This window comes from Dicentrarchus labrax, unplaced genomic scaffold, assembly GCF_905237075.1.
Source record: "Dicentrarchus labrax unplaced genomic scaffold, dlabrax2021, whole genome shotgun sequence".
Classification (NCBI taxonomy): domain Eukaryota; kingdom Metazoa; phylum Chordata; class Actinopteri; family Moronidae; genus Dicentrarchus; species Dicentrarchus labrax.
The window spans coordinates 4,525,825-4,546,777 of NW_026136716.1; the positions used below are offsets into that span (position 1 = coordinate 4,525,825).

At 41.5% G+C, this 20,953-nt stretch overlaps 1 protein-coding gene across 5 annotated transcripts in view; it reads right to left on the reverse strand.

Moving 5' to 3' along the window:
• Nucleotides 1-20,953, reverse strand: part of LOC127378569 (nck-associated protein 5) — a 130,396-nt gene that overhangs the window by 79,425 nt on the left and 30,018 nt on the right. For all 5 annotated transcript variants that reach the window (XM_051427516.1, XM_051427517.1, XM_051427518.1 and 2 more), the window contains one exon: nucleotides 8,030-8,103. In XM_051427516.1, the coding sequence (XP_051283476.1) occupies nucleotides 8,030-8,103 (74 nt within the window). The remainder of the gene's footprint in view (nucleotides 1-8,029; nucleotides 8,104-20,953) is intronic.

Here is a 20,953-nt window from a genome sequence, read left to right on the forward strand (position 1 = left end):
ACAGCTATTTAATGTCTGATACAACTGAGGAAAAGTAACGGGTGTAAAATCATTTGGAAGCACATCAGAGGTACTATGGGTGGTTACAATCCATCCAGGAGATATTTAGCTGTCAACACGGCTAGACTCTGTTGGGAAGGAGGGGGTAGGGTGTTTTCTGAATCAAGAAGAGCAAAGGAAATGCCACGCTGTAGACAGGCAGCGTGTTTGTTTACCCAACACAAGCCCGCTCAGGATCTACACAGCTCAAAGCGGCAAACGCCCAGACAGATGCAAATCACATGATGGGTCACGCCGAACTACAAAGAGCCCCTCCAGAGGCCGGGTGTGTGTTAGTGAGTGTCTATATGTGTGTCATTTAACTTCTGTGTGGCAAGATTAAATGTGTAATACAATGAAAGCGATAATGCAACTCCGTCATGTTCCATTAAGCAGGGGGATGGGGGCGGAACGGCGAAGTCAGTCCGGATGGTGGTCCAGCGAGACATCATCAGCAGGCGAGATTTTCCTCTTCATGCAACTCAGGAAATGCTTAAAGTCATCAAGACTGGAATGAGCAGGATTAACACTGATGGAGTTAATCTTTAATTAATCTTCAGCAAATCTTAAAGAATTACTTTAACATTCCTTGTGCGATTATGGTAAACAAATGGGACTATTATGCCGTGGCTAATTTCAGCAGTATCATCCGTCTCTCACACACACACACACACACACACACACACACACACACACAGTTAGTTGTAGTACTTTTCAAAATGAACACCACATTTTTACAAATCACAAAAGCCTGTTGTTTCCTGTCACATGGAAGTCCTTGTTAGATCCTTTTTTCCATTCGCAGCATTAACTCATTTCCCTGCTATTAGAGGTAACAGTTCCATCCACCTCTTAGTGTCATGAAGCAACCAACCAGAGCTGAATGTAAAAGCGGCGACCAACAGACGCTGACATTTGATAATAATAGTTATGTAAGATACAACTAGTAGTTTATTGATTTTTATATGCAATATTTGTGTTGTAGAGCAACTAAACCCATTTAGTGTACCTCCCAATAAACATGCTTACAATACCCATATAGTGTCTCAAAATCAGAGAGTTGAAATGTGATACATTTAACAAGGTGGTTTTAAAAATCCTCATGTTTTGTTTTTAGAAATCATCACTTCAACAAACCCATAGGACAAGACTGAAATGTTATGAATTTCACAAATTTTCACCCTTTCCTGTTTCCTTCGTGAGATGAGAGCATATATTCCAAAGAGCCCTGAGCTGGAGGTAAATAGCATGGATGCAACCACTGTGACTTCCACCAGCCAAAACCACACGGGATCTATCAACAAACCAAACCACACAGGATCTATCAACAATAAAAACCACACAGGATCTATCGCTCTTCTTATCTTAATGTGGGGATGTTTTCCAAAGCACTGTGAAGCACACATATTAGTCAAAATAACTGCACGGCTTTCATGGGCACAAAAGGAGCACATTCTCCCAAAGCTAATCTTGATAAAAACAATCTTTTCATTGCACAAAAGAGGGGAACTCAACTGAAGTTAATAGACCTGAATGTTGTGTGAGCCTTCATTTAATGAAATGTACAACTGACAATACCAGAGTGACTGAAATCAGATAAAAAAAATAAAATATTCTGAACCAACGCATAATTAAAGTGCTTTTCCTACAGCACAAGGAATTCAAATTAGTGTCTGAGAAGAACTCACTTAGACAAACAACAATTAGCCGTTATGCAAGACTCAGCTCTTAAACAAAGCTAATTGCCTCTAGGAATGCAGATAATACCGCATTCACTCCAAATGCCAAGAATACGTGTCACAAGTCCTATAAAACACAGCATATCCATGTTGTGAAACCAATACATCCAAGCTGGCACCAACAAAAATGGTTTATTACAACACTATATCTGCAGGGAAAGGTTAGATCCATTATGCTAAGTATAGATTTGTTTTCGGAATAAGAGCAGTAGACAGCTGCTTAGCTTTATACTTAACCTTGAATCCATCAGGAAAAAAAGTGAAGGCTTATGGTGAATGATATGTGGAGAAGCAGACAGTGCAGGGGGGCAGGCACAGCATATCATTGCTTAAGTACTCATGCCCAGTGTGCTGCATTCCCATGCATGCAGGACTGCCACCAGTTCTTAAACGACCTTGAGGGAGCATCAATAAAAGGCTTCATTAACCCATTCGATTAACCTCTTCCTCGCATAAGCTCCATAAAACTGATGCGTGTATTTTAGCTGGGCCTGGACTGTGTACATGAATCAGGGCTGAGGCGTCTGGCATTTTAAAGGACTCAGGAGACGAGTTTGTCCCAAGCCAGACAGACTTAGTGAATATTCGCCGAGGCAAACTAGGCAATGTTGACTTATGTCACAGGGCACCAGCAGTGTCACCTTCTTAACTAATTGCTTCAGGGATTGCTTAATCATGTTCGCAGTTAACACACCACTGACTGACAAGTACAGTAAAGACCAACAACATGCTACGCCAAACTAACAACCATGCTATCGTAGATGTGTTTCGCTAATTAGAGATAGTATACATGAAAGGGATGCACTCCTATTTTAGCCTCAGATTGCTCAGGGTTATCTTCTCACAGAAAAAAGATCCTGAGGAAAAACTCCCACAGATTTTTTTCAAAAGCTCTGTTTACTAAATTCCACCAGTGCCTGAAGGTTCCAATGAAGGTTTCATGGATTGATTTATTCACCCACTGACAGTTCCTTTGAGATATTTTGGTTCTGGACTCCTGGGCTGTAAAGTGACCTCTAATGGCTGGATTAGGATAAGTCATTCACTTCAGAGGGCACACAAATATACTTTAGGAGTGCATTAGATCTCTTTGGGGCTTAGCATGATCAAATTATTGCATTAGACCGGTCAACTTATCCAATTAAAGTTGTAAAATGCATGGCTCCCACCCAAGCGAGACGGCAGATCCTTGGGGCGTTGGATGGTTTGCGGGAGGCTGAACCCTTTCCACCTCCTCATCGACAGAACAGGCCTCGCCACATACTTCAGCTGAGGATTACAGCCTTTCATCTTGCTCAGACCGCCGGCAGCACACAGGCGTCTTTGAGGCCAGATATGCCTTGTAGTAACATCAGCAAGGTCCAGATTTGTAAAGCTGTTTCCCAGCTTTGGCTTGGTCTTTTTCTCTTGTGTGTATGCACTCACATTTTTTTCTCTCTCATTTAACCTTGAATTTCTCATAGGACTGCAAAGACATTTTTCTCCATCAAAGTCCCCTGTTTGATTGAAATTTAGGAGAAACTAAAAGTCTCTCAAAGTGCTTTTTGAGTGAATTTTGAGGTTTCAGCCATTTGAATTGACTAAAGTGATTATTGACTCTGTAATCTCAATAGCTTAAACAATTAAACTAACAAAAGATAATCCAAATGGCACAATGGGAGTTATACTGATGAAAAGATCTCCACTCCACTTTAAAAAAACATTCAGTCATTTATAACGGCCACAATCCAAAGTCTCCAATCCAACAGTGTCTGAACAGACAAATGCAAATTGGAATAAATGTTGAGCAGTTACAGGACTAAACTGGTTAATTATCAATTCAAGAATTCACTTACACAAAGAAAGTCCTATTACCTATAATCCCTCAGCTAAACGCACATCTGATCTGACCTCCACTTTCTATCACCGCGACTTCGAAAGCACCGTTGCTCTATGAACATGACAAATAGCTTATTGATCAGCAGATGTCGCCGCTAATGTCCTTTCGGCTTGAGCTGCAGCTGCAGCCGCTTGCTCCACACAACCTGTCCTAAACCCTGTGGATCTCCAGCTGAGTCCCCAGCTTCCCCCTCCACACCTCCCCACCTCCCAGTTCCTCTGAGCGGGCCCCCCTGCCTCCTGGCCACCCTCCTCATCCCTCCTTGTCCCTCGCTGTCCTCCAAGGTGTGGAAGGGGTCACAGACAAACACCATCTGCTCCAGCAGGCAGAAAATGGCAGGTGAGGCCAGATTTGGGCTGAGCGACCTGATACTGGTCATGCTCAACCCACTAAAAACAAGGTCAAAAGAAGATTCAAGGAAAAACAAACACCAGCTCAATCACGGTGACAAATCACGAGAGGGAAAATGCATGGAAGCGGAGTTTGAGCAGAAAAAAAAAAACTAATCTACATTGTTTTAATCCACAGGGAAGATTACAGAGTCATGGTGCCTTGACACAGCAGCTTGTCAGAAAGAGGTCATGCAAACTCACTCCCCGCCCTTCAGGCTGCGGAACATCCATATGTCTCTCCCACACATCTGTCACTTAGCAGAAGTCTTTAATAAAGTCCATTTTCCACAACAGCTCTAACACATAACTGTGTGTTGCCAGCATTTCAAGGCCACCACCACACTAATGACATTGTAAAAAATACATTTGATCATGTTTAATGACAGTACACTGCAAACAACTGATGAATAACTGGAAACCCCGGGTCAGCGTCCTAGTGTACATTGCATCTAAATGTTGCCAAATTTGGATTTGCTCCATCTGATGTTGACACTGTGCCGTGGAGCTTTTGTTTCCGTCTGTCAAGGACGTGGTCACATTGAATAGAGGGAGCAGGAAAGCCCGGCCAACATCCCGCTGGGGTTTTGTGCTTCATCGAGCAATGATGCTGCAACTGAGCGCGAGACACAGTTTGTCTGTGTGTGCATGCTTGGAGCTTTAGGATGTTCAAGATACAGCAGATGCTTTTGACGTATAATTCAAAAGAAGCTGAAAACCATCTTTAGTGCATGTGCTCAAAATCTACACCTTTCCATTACGGATGAGCACAAGTAGTCGAGTACTCATTTGGACATCCGTATTCGTTCAGCATGTCGAGTACCTGCATTTAGATTTGTGCAGTAAGGCAAGGTTCATCTCATTCAGTTGCACATCACTCATCTAACCTTACAGACAGAATTTCGACCAGGCATAAAAGTGATGTTAGGAAATATTTTGAAAAAGTACACAAAATGAACTTACAGTGCAAACTTTATTTGATTATTTATCATTTGTGGGTTAAGCACAATGAGAACAGAGCAGAAACGGCAATGTCACATCACTACATTTTCTGACATTAGCAGTGTTGAAGGAGATGGTTTCTGCAAGCTGATTGAAAGAGTACGAGCTACTGTCACTGAGGGCTGATTTGCAAAGTCCAAATGAACAGTTTAGCTGTAGCCTACAGGTCAAGGTGGCTAGGGATGAAAAAATAAACCAGCCACAGCTTTTTTACCAGCCAAATTATAGAATTACTGGTTAACTTCTTCAGTCTAGCAGTGCAGAAAAGTACGATAACCTTAACCCCACCTGAACTTTTTTGGACCTGATTCTTAAGTCAGACTTTTTTTCTTTTTTCTTTTACTCGAATATGAAAATAACTTTAAATGCCTCTCCCTACTTTCCATTATTAAACGCTCACCACCTGTCAGTTTGAAATGTGGCTCTAAGATGTTTATAGTTTCCATCTTTTCCAATGATATATGTATACTTTCAGAATTTGTCTATAAAGTTTCTGAAACCACTTTTGCAGCATCTCTTTTTATCTTGATATGTTCAGCATGTTCCAAACAATAGTTTCTTCACAACATCACACAAACATTACTTTCATATAATTATGGATGTGCCAGTATGATACTTTTTCATGCTACAAATATTGTGGCCAAAATATCTTGATTATGATCACAATAATCATCAAACTTACCTAAAAAACTATTATAATGCTAAATCATAACTGTTCAAACTTGTTGGGTGATGTTGGGTGTTTTGGGCAAGTAGCATAGCAAGTCATGGCCACAGTGACAAAAGAGCTCGACTGACTGGTCCTGCAGTGAGAAAGTGGCAAATGCTTTAGATCCAAGCTCACTTCAGCTGCAGTAAACTACAAACGTTTTAGAGTGACCTTTTTCTCCAAAAGGCAGTGAGTATTGTGGAGCATTCCTTTAGGTCTTCGAATTTCCCTTTAAGGAAAAAAATATGAACCACTGCAGAGAGTATTGCATATCAACAGGGATATTTGATATACCGATATCCTTACTAACTTGAAAAAATTAGTCTGGTTGAAAAAGAAGTCATAATTGTCCAATCTGTGTACCCCACCAGTGTGAAACTGCCCAATAATATGGTACAATGAGAGACATGAATGCAGTGGGTCACTGGGTCATGAAGAAGGGATGCAGAGAACTAGAGGAATGTAAAGGCTTCTCTTTCTCCTCTTGACGGATTGATGGGCCCCATATTCTGATGGGTGGAGGGAGACATCTAAAGCATCGTGAGATGCTGCTTAATAAGGGGAAGGAGGCGGGTTTTTTTTACTTGCGGTCTATGTTTTAGCTGAACAAAAGCCTTTGTGAAGTCATTTATCACTGTCGCTACTCTAAATCAACCAACACTGGAAAATAAACGAGTACAAATCCTGCCTGGTGGCATGCTGTTTCTAAAAACTGTGCTGAATATGTGCTGGTTTCTTTAAAATTTCTAGATGCATCTCAACTTGTAGTACTTGTAGAAGGAAACTGGTGCTCAATGGAAGTTAGTATTGTCTTCGTATTTGGCACTTGCCCTTACATGAACCATAAATGCTGCACTAACTAGCATGAGATGGACTCTTATCTGATCCTCAGTTTAAAAGGAAGCACTTCAAATGGGAAATCCTACTTTAAGTTTGAAGTAAGTTTACACCATACAGCTTCTCCCTGGGTGTTCCACTGAAGTAAATCCAGCTTTTATTGTGACAGAGTACCCTCAGGTCTCCAAGGCAGGGGCACATTAAAGAGTTTGAAGAGTTATGTAAATTTCAATATCAATTCAATGAAAGGGGGATTCCTGTCCAGACAAAACATAATTAACATTTCAGATAAACCGTTACTTAGTATATGTCTCCATATTACAAAGCAAAAATTTGTTCCATTCAGTCTCTTTTCTGAGTTAGCAGTGTGTTGTACCTTTTGAGTCAGTCCATCTAGTGAAAAAATTGACCTGCTGGTGGTGCAAGAGAAAAAGAAAAACACTAAAGTCTAAAGAAGTTTGTTTTAGGCACCATGAATATTTTTACCAAATTTTATGGCAATATAATAGTTGTAAAGACATTTTAGTCCTGACCAAAGTCATCAACCAAGAGAATATTACACATCAAACTGTTGATGTCTGTAACATAACAGAAAATGACACAGCAGTAAGCAATTTACCAAATGTAAAACATCAACCACAGATAGCCACTCCAATCACCGGGAGTCAGTACAAGTTCATGGCTTTGAAGCCACTTGGTCCTGCGGTCCAAACTCGGGTCAGTCCCTACAAAGACATTTGGCTCTTTCTCAGTGGCTATTAGGTCACTCTGGGTGTCACCAAAGATGACTTCCCTGTCTTATAAAGAGGGGTGGTGATGACATGGAGGAGAGGGTCATTCCTTTACACATCACTTCCTTTATTAAGGGGTGCTCTGGCCTAGTAAAGGGGATGGTCAGTGGTCATCCATCCCCCCAGCCACCCACCCTGAGACCCCTATCCCGTTGTGTCCAACCCCCAGCCCCTCTCTGCTCACTCAGGGGGAAAATTACTTTGAGCCGGGGGAATACGGCTCCATTGAGATGGAGAGAGGGTTCTACAAAAGAGGGTGAAGTTTAAAAAATTGTCTCTTTTTCTATGGGGGCAGTGCATCACTGGAAGAGCTAGGACGATAGGAGCATGGAGGGGACAAGGTCATTAGATTGGCATCTCCATAAGCTCTTCATTCCCATTGTCTGGGCAAATCCCACCAAAAGACCTCCATGAGAAATGCCCCCAGTCAACCCCACACTGGGACCGGAGTCTCCCCTTTGTCTGCCACCTTTTAGTGTGCTTCCAACACAAAAAGCATTTCTCAAGAATAGCGTACAAAGCTTGTCTCACACTCAAAACCAAACAACATTGTTCTGCTGACTCTGGTTGGGAATGGATTGCAGGCAGCTGCTGATATCCTTAGGCAATAAAACATCTGCCCAAAAATCTTAAGAACCTCTTACCTTCTGACATTTCTGCGCTCCTCCTCAAGCTGTTTGAGAAGCTCGTCAATGCATTTGTTGGCATCCATGTATTCCTGCCAAGGAGAGATGAGAAAAGCCAAAAGTAAACAATGAAGTCAGTGTGCAAATGCTCATACTGAATACAGGTTAATTAGAAACACGGGCAGACTTCAACCGAGGACTTCATCCTAAACATGATCAACTGAGCCAAAAAATAACAAAGAACATTCACTCATCAAATGAGTGCATGAGATGCTGTAAAATGACTGGACAGTGTATTTCCTCTACTTTGTTTTCATAAATGTGTGAAGAACAGCGAAACAGAACTGAGTACTCTCGAGAAGGTGCGATAAATCAGTTTAGTCTCTCTTTCTTTCTCTCTTCTCTCTGTGTGTAACTCCAGAAGCACCTCTGGGTAACTTCTAACGGCTGGCCCAGGAGCGAGCCCAGCTGTGTAATGTCAGCTGGGAATAGCCCACACTCACAAAACGTGCGCTACTGAGTTACAGCTCGGACGAAATGAGCTAAGGCTAAGAGCAAAATGGAAAAAACAGATGTCAGGATTTCTTGGCTACGGCCTAATGATTTGCCTCTCAGTGGTCCGACTACATAAAGCAGAAAGGCAGAGTGCAACTGTAAGAAATAGGCCACATAGGCACCATACTTCAACCATCTGGGTTTTCAGTTTTTGAGGTCTACCTACAGTACATAACACAGCCAGTTGTGACTTGACGCTGTCAGATCAGTGTGGTCTAGGTTTAATTAATTAGACGTTAGCTTGACAGCTCATGACACATCTCCTGGGCAAACGGTTATCTCAGTGGGACAGATGCTCTCCATTGATTTCTAGACACTCCGGTCATGTGCTCGCAGAGTGTAATTGAATAATGGGGATTCCCATGAAGAGGTCAGTAGTCCAGGAATCTCAGTCTAGGAGAAAAAATGTAGCAGTATCTGTGAGAAATGTATTTTGTGTGCTCATATAGACCATAAAGTACCCATGAACCTTTACTGCATGCATTTACTGCAACTGCAACTCCCTTATTCTGGTTATTTTTTTACATCGTCTGCCCCTGAGCATCTATTTTTCTTTGCTGCTGTTGTAATCTCAATTCTCTAATTAGTCACTAGCAAAAAAAAGCCCAGCTGTGAAACACAAACAGATTCTTTTGAAAAAGAACTTTGGAAACCACAGGGAATTGGAAAATAAACACTGCCTGTAGTTTTAAAACTTTTCGGAAGACCCCTGTTGTTATACAATGAAAATGGAAAAATTGGCATGTGCACAAAAAACTGTGACTTTTGGTGGAATAAGACATCAAAACCATGCATATTTCTGGGGAGCCACATTGTGAATTTGCATCTGGTGAATCTGGTGGATAAAAATAACATGTTATCATATCATGCAACCAAAAACAGCAACAGAACAAACACCAGCCTCAAAAATCACCACCTCTTCAACACAAAAATGATACAGGTTTGGCCTCTCAAAATCTTTCACCTAGTATCTTCAAACCTATAACACAGCCCAAGAACTTCAATAATTTCCGTGGAATAATGTTAGGGTTGATTCTCACCTCCCTATGACCCCCCCTCAGGGCCTGACCAGACGTCAAGTACTTTTGCTATCACTGTATGGGCTTTTTTAACCTGTGGCCTTGAGAGTAAACTTGCATAGGTCAGATGTTCAGAAGCACTGGTCTAAATACAGTAAGTGCAGCTGTGTTGTCTCCTCCCTCTACCTGGGGTGCCACTCTCCCTTTGCTGCTTCTAAAGCAATTATCACACTTAATCTCACATCTGAGACCGGCCCTCGAAGACACTCATCACCACCAGTTTGCCCCGATGCCAGCAGAACATGGCAAAGGCCCAGGCTTCCTGCAGAGTCGCCAGTCAAGGGCACTCTGGGTGACCATTAGGCAAATAGGGCTGTTGCCAGAGCACGACAACAGATCGATGCTTGACAGCGTGGTGCCACATTTTCCAATTTCTGTCATATTTCCCACTATTTTTGAAAAGGAAAACCAACAAAACAACATCAACTCCTATCGTTTCATCATCTCGTTCATCTTTGTCAACATTTATTATTACCAGACTAGTGTGACAAATTTTTCATGTTTGGAAAGCAACCAATTACACTGTTAAACAACAGTGCCCCAAAGCCATCTGCTAGTGTCAGAGTGCCACAGCACACAGCCAGGATGCCACTCACCCCAAAACTGAAAGGCCATTAGTGCTCAGATACGTTCCCAAAGTAAAATTTACAGTATAGTCCAACTGCAATAAATCAATAGCCAAAGCCATGACAAATGATCATGTTCAAGTTGCTCTTCTGAATTCATCCTGAGTGGGTGGATGGGGTGAAGCTGGTAGCCATTAAAAATGTTTTGCAGAATGTGTTCCAAATATCAGAGACATTGTCGTTCAGCAGCAACAGCAAGCGGTGTGTGCATTATTAATGACAAAATACAGTTTGGAACCAGCATCTTTCATTCTCACTCTGCCATCTTGTCAAGAAAAATGTGTGACTTTTTTTTCAAGCAGACAAAAAATGCTGTCTGGGGTTAAAACGTCTGTCTCCAAAAGACCATTAGCAATGCGATCCCATAATGACTACAGCTCCTGCACAAAGGGGAACCTTCTTCGTGAAAGCCCCATGTCAGGGGAAATATTTACAGGCCACATCAAACGTGAGGTAAAGCTGCCTAAGTCTGTGTTGTCATCGTGTAGACCTCTCCTAATGACAGGGCACTGAAATAATCCTCGGCACACATGAGGGAATGCAGAGAATGCGGCATGCTTGTTGTCATGTGAAATGGGAGGGTATTTAAAGTGGAGATTTAAAGCATGACTCACGTATGTAATGCCGCGTGTTATATCTTCAGCCAGGCATTATTTCTGACGGTTTTACGGCGTGAGTGAAAGCTGCACCGTTCCCACGAGGCCCAGGTACTCACATGTAGACTAAAAAAAAACTAAATTTACTGACTTGAGACTTTATCGAGGGCATATTTCTCAGGACCCATGCTCTTGCAAATGCAGTACAGCCCAGCAATTCCTTAGAGTGCTTAAAACCTCCTATGAGCTGTAAGCTCATAAAGAGTGTGTAATCACCTGCAAAGTATACTAAATCATAAATAGGTTTTTAAAGAAATTGTTCCTTGACAGCAAGAAGCGTGCACCAACAGTAGTCCTTTGCGAGACTTTGTGGTGAATGAAGTTGAATTAGGTTGGCTTTTGATCGACTGCTACATGTAATTTTTGATTAAGGTGACAGATTCCCAATATTTCTATACATAACTTTGTTTCTTGTATTCAGTGTTGTTAAATGTCCTTATTTTCCCTATCTGAGTGGTTTGGATTTCCAATAATATAGATTTTTCAGGGTGCAAAAATCTCCAAAACTGTTGTACAAGTGCAAATATTAATGCACACCAATTTTTTTTAAAGGTATTCTATATCTTTTTTCATATACTTTATTTTTATCTCTTCTGCTGTCTACCAGCTCCCCAGAGAAAAAATATTTTCAGTTGCATGAGCGTAAACACACTTTTTGCTTCTGCAATTATATGTATGATATTGACAGCCAATTAAGGTGTTAGGTTTGGGACATTTCACAGTTTTTTATTAAAAGCCAGTATTGGACACAATATAGATTTTTGCTGTTATGATCTGTGCAGGGGCTAAGCTAGGGTTTACCTGGCAGGTAATGTGTTTGCCGATGTTCCTGCTCTAGGATCGCAGGTTCTCAGTGGTGTTTATCCGGCCATGTTTACTCATGTGTGTGAGAGCGTTTGATAAGGAGGCACTCGGTAGATGCCGAGGGAAGAACCGGCGTGAGTCCCACATCCAGTCCCCTCCAACTGCTCGTGTGCTTTCATGAAATTTTAAATTATGAGTGCCATCCCCCCACTGCTTTGGCACTGAGGAGCAGGGAGGAGGGGGGAAAAACACACTTGCAAACATGCAAACAGACAGACAGACAGACTGACTGACTGACTGACTGACACACAAACCAAAAGCAGTCTGTTTAAGATTAATGGTCCAGATTTTTCAGTAATAAAACATCAGATGCATTATTCATCCATATGAGCCTTGCTAGCACACTCTAGCTCACGCTCTTTCACACATTCTTGAAGATTAAGAGGGATGGATTCACATCCTAGAAAAGCGTCTGGTTCTTATACAGACCTCTTTGGAGTTGACTGGAAAAAATAAAAAACCTTAAGCTAGATAACACTGTGACCTAGTTGCTGCAGAGGTCAGGGTCCCTTTTTTTGGAAGTCCTTGCTGGGATGTGTTCCCTCCACCACCTTGATGTGTCTAAAGATCAGAGGTTCAGGCTGGCGTTACAGATAAGACACCTTTCTCTGGGTCGGCAGCCCCTGCAGTGACCTCTGGGAATAAGACCCTGCCAAAGACAAGGTCACAACCTCTACCCTCTCTATCCCTGCACCCCAACCCACCACCGCACCAACCTATCTATGCTTGCCACAAATTTTGCACAGACTGATGACATGCCAGTGTGGCCTCTGGGACTGCAAAATCAACTGCAAACCCTGAGCTGCAGGTTTGACAGAAAGTGGAGCTCCCACATGTGCTACTCCAAGTCAAAGGTTATGCCAATAGAATGTAAGATTTCTTTCTGGGTGTATTTTTATGGCACTCCTAAGAATGAATTATGTACAGTGACTTTTTCAAGGTGTGGGAGATATACCACATCTGATATGGCTGTTGGTCTTGGCGTCCTGCCAAAGATACGACTGGGTTTGAAGCCAAATACTCCTGCCATCCAATACTCCAAAGTTTATGTCTACATTGTTACCAAAGATGTAAACATAGCAAATTTAATCAGTATCAATGAAAGTGTATTCCTGTATGCCAATATAATTCAAAATGACCGTGATCCTATCGTAGTGAGGTAATGAACTAATCAGTATGACTAATGGTCTCTGTGTGCAGATTTCTCGAAACCTGCTTGTATCAAGTCTCTGCATATCAGCCAGCCATGGTTAAATTCATTAGTCTTATCAGCATGTTTTGAGGCTCTGTGCCGATGATCCTTCACTCAGAGGTCGTTACTCACATCCCAACGACCTGGTGTCATGGCATCAGCTCAGCCATCAAGCTCTCATATCCTTAGACCCTGATAACTCAGCTGATAGCCCTGCTTTTCATCAGTGGAAAGGACAGCTACTCAGGTTAATACGTGTGATTTTTCACATGGGAAAAAGATACTAAGATCTGTGAGTTGTCAGCTTGATCTGCAAAATATGAATTGGTGTCCCGGTTGGACATGATCCTAGATGTTTTTATCATGCAATGGTTGTGTAAAGAAGGATGACTGTTTCCTGTATCCCAGTGATTTGATGGATTCATAAAGGAAGTTGGTGATTAACTGATTCTTTCAAAGACAGAATAAAGATTTAGATTTTAGTAGAAGGGGTACAGACAAGGCCATGACCCCTAACACCTCCGACAATAATAGTCCCCTTAAAGGTCATTACAAGTCATTCTGACTATCCATTTCATTGTCCATCTGTTTCAGCCCTGAACCCCTAGGAGTCACATCCACATTGGATGATTCTGCACGTCAATCACATATCAAGTATCAATCAAATAGTGCATGGGTGTACAATTAAAATTTGCCTCACTGCAACCACAATCATCCCCCCAGGTGTTTCATTGCCTAACCCTAACTTGTTGTAATCCTAAAGATTTAAGTTCTGGTTGATTTGGCAACACCACAGATCCACTGATTAAAACTGATCTGTTCACAAAAAAAGGTGGAAATTTAATGACCATGTCTTGTTTTGTAGATGCATTTACAAATTGCCGTGATGAATACATTACCATTCCTGTAGCTGCTTCACAATAAAAAACACCCTATATTTTTCCAGCTGGATGCTTTTAATGTGAAGCAGCAGCAGTAGGATGTTTCACTGGCAATAGTACTATCTTAATATAATATAGCTTTGACACAGTGTAAAGAGAGTGAAGTAAACTGTAATGCTGGATTACATATATGCATCGTTTTGAATCCCTATTCCGTGTGAAGGCAATTTGCATTAACTGCCATCAAGAGTAATTATAACTTATTTACTTATAATAACTATATAATATAACTTATAACCAAGTGTTTTAGTTTCCTAACCACATCGTAATTATAGTTTATTTACCATAACCACAATGTGCGAATATTGTGGAAAGGATTTTTAAAATAGTTCCCATTGAATATAATGCAGGTTTTTGCCAAATCATCATCTATCATCTCTCAGTTAATCTATCAATCTATCTTGATGATTCCGATACTCATTTTTTAAACACAAATAATCAAATCAAGCTCTTACTACCTCACGGTTAATCAACCATCACTAAATAAATTATGCTGAAACTGGACTGAGCTCTATACTGCTTAATTGTATCTAAAATCTCAATGACTGTAAAGTTGTGGAAGCTCATACAGTAGCCTTATTGAGTCGGCTAACAAATGCCTCCAGTGAGCAGGATATTCTTCATCTGCCTACCTGGCCCAAATGGAGGAGTGTCAGGGAATATGGATTACTTGAGATACAAAAGGGAGCCTGTTCATCATTTAGGCTAAGTTTCAGCAGTTTGGGTTATCTGATGTTCTTCCTCCAGCAGCACCTACGGCCTGGCCCAGCCCAAACATCAACACCTCGCCACCATCAGGAATCCAAATCCCCGCAGATTATCTTTCCAAACATTAAGATACGTCCACCGCTCAAATAACCCCCCGTCTGTTTGGGCTCCTCCTCTGCTCTTTGGATTTGACAGAGTGGGCCATTCATGCCTGTTGGGAACAGTGGCAAAGCTGTTCACAGTACAAATCTCACAGGGGAGAGTTGAAAAAGTTGCTGAGGAATGAAATACATCAGATCTGACATCGCTATTCGATCACTTCCACAGAGCTACCTGTGTGGAAGGCATCACAGACCTGTGCGACTGCATGAATGTGCATTTTTCAGTTTGTGTGTTTTTACTAGATCTTTAAATCTAACAAGTCATGTTCAATTTTATCCCAAGCAGGCAAATTTGGGTGGCACTAGCTTACATTTCAAGATAAAAGCCCCAACAAATTACACAATGAACAGAAGAGAGTATGGAGAGGTTTCCGTTGGATGCGGCTAGTTTCACTCATGGTAAATTGGCCACAAATAGTTATTTAAAATTGCATATTGCAACACAGCTAATATGATTCATTGATTTTGAAGACTTCGGACATCACTGTTTCCTCAAATGTCAGCACCAATTTGCAATTATTCAGCAACACCAAATTGACTGTGGAAGGTTGAATTGTACTTAAAAGAACTGTGAACATTTAATTAAAACTACATCTGTAAGTCTTATTATATCTCCATCTATATCTCCATTACTGATTTCAGTCCAAAAATGCTACTCTTATAAAGGCTAGTTTGACTGAGCCATGAGGATGGATTGGATTTAAGAGGCCGTGGTTTGGATAAAAAATAATAATCTTCGTAATATTTCTCACGCACACAAATACTTGTTTTTCCACATTTGATATCCATCCCTCTCTCTGTTTCCTTTGTCACTACTATCTTTTCCCTTCCTCTTTTTCTCTCAGCCTCAGTTTTAAATTTGCAAAAACACACATTAGGGCGGAGTGGCCGAGGAATTCTGCTTTTAGGGAAAAAAACAAATACACAGCGAGTCCATGCTGGTACCAATGTTTCCAGACAGGATGAGAATCTAGGAAACAGGGAACGTACAGGGGCTACAAGTCTGCGGTGCGCCCCTGCCCAGATTTTACAAGCCTGGGGGTTGCTGGGTTTTATTATCATCTGGGGGCCAATATTCAACCAGGTGTACTTGGAGTGGGAGGGAGAGTGGCGATGACAGAAATGAAAAGGAAACCTGGACCTGGCAACCCAAAGGAGCACAGGGAAAATAAAGAGGCTGTTTGTAGAGAGAGAGAGAGAGAGAGAGAGAGAGAGAGAGAGAGAGCCAGTGAGAGACAAAAAAGGATCAGAGAGGTTAGAGAGACGAACACAACAAAGAGAGGGACGGACATGAAAAACTAGAAAGAGGATAAATCCTCAGCTGCTGTTGATGGTCAAAAAAACAGAGAAAAAGAAAGCGATTTTGACTTTGCAGTGTACAATATAATTGTCCATAACAGTTAAGAGAATGTATTCTAACATTTATTACCACAATTACATCAATCAAACACATACTGCTGTCGACTTTTTGTGATGTTGAAATGATTTGTGTTTGTGCTCCACTACAACGTCCACTGTAATACATAATGAAATACTGCAATGCTTGCTTTTGTGTCAAACAACAAAGGATGTAAATTTCAACGTATTCTGGTCCTGAGGATTTCCTCCCAGTCCTGTCAATGTGGTTACTTTTGTTGTTGATAAATCCATCCTGTATTGATTACTTGAGAGAACAGAATGAGCAAGCTTTGACCTATCGCTACGATTTATGGCAACAGGTCACTGACTTTCTCAATTTGAATTTAGCAAATCATCATCATCCAGTTTCATGTTAAAACTGCAGCATTCAAATGACTGTCAGGTCATTTTCTTCAACTCCTTCCTGCCCCAGATTCTGGATTTTCCTATCCTACACTAAGCCCAATGACAAACCCTGCAGAACCCATCCCCCTACAACTGATCAACAAAGTAGCCCAAAAGCAAGATCAAATTCATACGTTATGGTAGTAGTTAATGACAGCAGCTATTATCAATTATGCTGTACACATAAACATATCTGTACCATATTGTCGATGATGTCATTGATTTAATCCAAACATCACTAAGCCCCGACCCAAAGGAAAGTGAAAAGGAGACAAAGAGCATGGGAGAATGAGAGAAACTCCTTGGAAAGTGACAGGGGAAGGGGCAGATCAGAGCAGAGAGCTGACGCTAAACAGATGTTGGTTGGTTCACAGGGGGAAGTTGGGCTTCTGTTTATGCAGGCTTTGACAGACGGGCGCCGCACCTCACCGAGCCACATTGTAGCTGCAGCATTTGCGAGAGCAGAGAGAGGGCCGATCAAGTAGCAGTGACTGTGTTCCTTCACGGGAAATTAGGCACATTATAGATTGAGCAAAAGCCCTCAAGAGGATCCATTCAGCATTATCTGCACCGCACAGCTCCCCTCTCCAGCATTTCTCGCCTCTTCTCATTACAGTTTGATGCTAGCTCTATGTCATCATGTTGGCCAGTGCTTACTTTACACTACACTTTAGCAGGTTTTGTTCCAACTCATGGTTTTTGGCTTGTCAGTGGTGCTTTCTACGGGCCCAGAATTATACTTGCATACTGTAGAAATGTATGTTCTCTCCAAAAAAGAAAGAAAAGATACCTTAAACGACCCACACAGTAATCTTGTTTTATGACCCTAACTGATACCAAGTGAAAACCTAAAAAAAATATAGAAAAATCATAAAAAGAAGTAAGAAAACATTACCTAATCTGTTAAAGTTCAGCTGTGAGGACAAGAGAGGATAACATCCCAGGTAATGAATCAAAAACCACAAACAATCTCATGACCTCCATGTGTGTGTTTTTGCAGAGATATTTCATGCCTGGGACGTTTGTCACATTCCCTGACATTTCACGTGCAATAGCTTCAGGCCTCCGCTTTATCACAGCTTCTCCTGTGTTTAATCCAGAGGCTGATTTATTGATGGGGCCTGTCTGTTCGTCGAGTCAGCCGACCCAGATGCCGGGCAGATGTTGAGGCAAAAGCGTTGCATTCCTGCTATATAGAGAAAGCATTAATGTCAGTTTCTGATTTTCTTTTCTCTCTCCATCTTCCTGCCTTGGGATGTGGAATGGAGATTTCCCCTGCAGGCAAGCAAGGAACCATAACCGGGGGAAATGGTAATGTGACAAGAGGATGCTGTTTGTTTGTGCTCCTGTCATCCCCAAACCCACCTGTGCCACTCATCCTTATCAGATCCACATTTCCTATCTAACCTGACAGTGACGGAGAAGCGGATCAAGATACAGTAAGTGATTTCTTTTTTTAAATGGGGGAGGGAAGGTGTGGTAGAAGCATAATAATGAGAAATGTGAAAATAGATGGGTTGTGGTGACTTTTGACCTCTAATGCAGGACTCAGTGAAATGATTATTCCCGTGGTCATGAATTATTTCTGTGCGGTGCAGAGGGGCTCATCGCCGTTTTTTTCTCGGCGCATCTTTCCAGACAGACTGTGGGGGTGGCAGTAGCCTCAGGGTTACCAAAACAGGCTTGTGGCCAAAAGGTTGCCTGTTTGAATCTGAGGGTTAACTGCAAACTAATTTGCTAGGAGGGGTTGAATGAGTAATGCACACACTTCCCTAAACAGATATGTGCCCCTGACCAACACAGTCAACCAATGGAGTTGCCCAGTAGCCTACATTACATGACTGCAGTAGTCCTAGCGTGGGTGGTGTAAATCTAGGTAACCCCCACCCGCAGGCATTGCTGTAAATAAGAATGTCCTCAGTGAACTTGCCTTGTTAAATAATACATGTAAGACAATGCCTTGTTTGGTGAATGTTCACCGAAGCTTCAATCAAGCAACGCAGAAAACATTTGAACAGGTTCTGAAGTTTAAACTTTATTTTCAAAGGGTCAGTCTAATCAAACATTGATTTGTAGCCACGGTCCTGTACGTAGTTTTGGTTTCTATTGCTCAGGTGCCCTTAGATTTCTGCCCCCAAGCAAGCCAATACTATTCGTGACCTGCAACCAGCTGCCTGCTCCGACTGGAACTGGACTTGATGGGACCAGAGTTTTGGGATGGAAAACCAAAACAATGTGGTAAACTGCACTCTAGTGCTTTGTAGAGCTGCTAAGTTGGATGATACATCTGTAAATTTGTCCCATCTGTCCCTCTCGCATATAAGACATAATCATCTGACTAAATGACGCATAACTCAGTGTACCATGATTACATCTGTCGTTATCCCAGCTCTAGCCTTTAAAAACAAACAAATATCATGATTCTGTTTACACCACAGGGATGTAAATATGACAAGTTGCCAAAAGCAGCTTACATTTCATTCTTTATAATAAGCATTCAAGAAACTGCATACAAGTCTTCAGAAGCAAAATAAAACTTCTTATAATCTTATTTCACTGATTCAAACCCACGATACATTCAACCCGTGCATAAGCATGCGACAGGCCTGTAGGATTGGTAACTGTATCCACACTTTGCGAGCAACAGTCATTTGTAAAATGTGACGCTGCAGCTATTTCCTATCTGCAAATGTCTAAGTAGCAGACGGACCACAAAGCTCGCAGGAAGTTTTTTTGCTCTTATATTTCAGTTCCAATGTCATAGCAGTGATTTTGGCTTCAAGAGATCATCTATAACCTACTTTGGCTGCATGCATTTCATGGGTTAATGTGAACAAAGACCTCTCAGTGCAGTGGCTCACCGCACTCCGTCAAGTGATCTGAAAGAGGACTGAGAGTCCAATAATTCAGCAGCATAAAATATTTAAATCGACCATCATCGACTTTTGAAAGGCATTATTGCAGCCTATTTCAGGGGGCTTTTACAGTCAGAGCTCATCCAGGTTGGGAAGGAATTTCAATATGAGTCAGGAGCCAACCACACACTGTATTTACAGAGTTAATGGCACTAAATCCTTCTTATCATCTCAAGTGGAGTCTTATTTTTAGCAACCATATTTGTTTTATTTCTTCCAGATGGGAGCTGGGGGAAGAATTTGACATCAGCACTGTTTCTCCTTAAGCATCTCAGACGGGGTGACATCAGTGGACTTGAATACTCTCTTGTCACGGGATTGAAACACATTGGATTTCTCTGTGTGAAGAACTTCCTGAGCACCCCCCACCCCCGAAAATATGAAACAGTGTCAAAGTGTCAAAGGTCTATCTGATAAATAAATTTAATTTCTGTCGTTGTTATAACTGGCCGTCCTGACAGGAACCTTCGGTTTGTTTGTATTAAAATGTTGCTTTGTAGATCTCATATCCTGACATGTTTCAGCACTTTAACTCAATGAGATATTTTAGGATCAGAATGTGATAGTTCCGCTACTGTGGGAAAATGTTGCAGTGCAAGGACCTGAATTTCCTTCGCTTAGGCAAGCTATTTGCTCTTACAATAACAACACTGTTCTATCATTATTATTTGTTTACTCAGCTAACCCTATTTATCTGGGGCAGCCCCCTTTTTAGCGAACGCTCTCGCATTCTCTGAACCCTCTGGAAGCCGTTTCTCAACCGGACCCCTCCAATAGGCTGATTGAAGTGAGGTAGCGGCTTCTTTCTGAGGGGTTACAATAGCTTACACATCATATGCCCTCTACCCCTGAAAGCCTGAGCCATATTATATATGTCCTGTATTATACTGCGGCATTATAGAGGACATGCTAGAGCATTCTGCATTGTTTCCCTTGTAGGTCAGAAGTTGGATGGACCACATTGGTCGTGCTATTGATGGAGACAGAGAACTCATCCACTCCATGTTACGTGAAAAAATATAATTGCTACATATCTTGTAGGTATAACAGATGGAAAAAATACTGCATTTCAGTAAATAGTTTCGTTTTTTGTACTTTATAATGGGTCATTTGAAATGTGTGAAACCTAGTGCTGGAGAGAAAATCAATCATTTTTAAAGCAAAAGTTCAACACTTCTATACTGATTTCATATCTGTCTGTTATATTTAAGGCTATAGCCAGCAGGCGGTAAGCTCATCTTAGCATTAAAAAAAAAAGGTTTTTGACCTGAATTAACAGGATATATTATGTTTGTTTAATGTGTTGGCACAAGTTGCCAGGCAACCAGCAGATATCCCAGGAAGGTGCTGGATCCTGCACATAAACCCCCTGTACAAATGGCAACTTGTTGTTTTTATGCTTAAGTTTTGCACCGATTAAACAAACTTTTTTGTTATTAGTG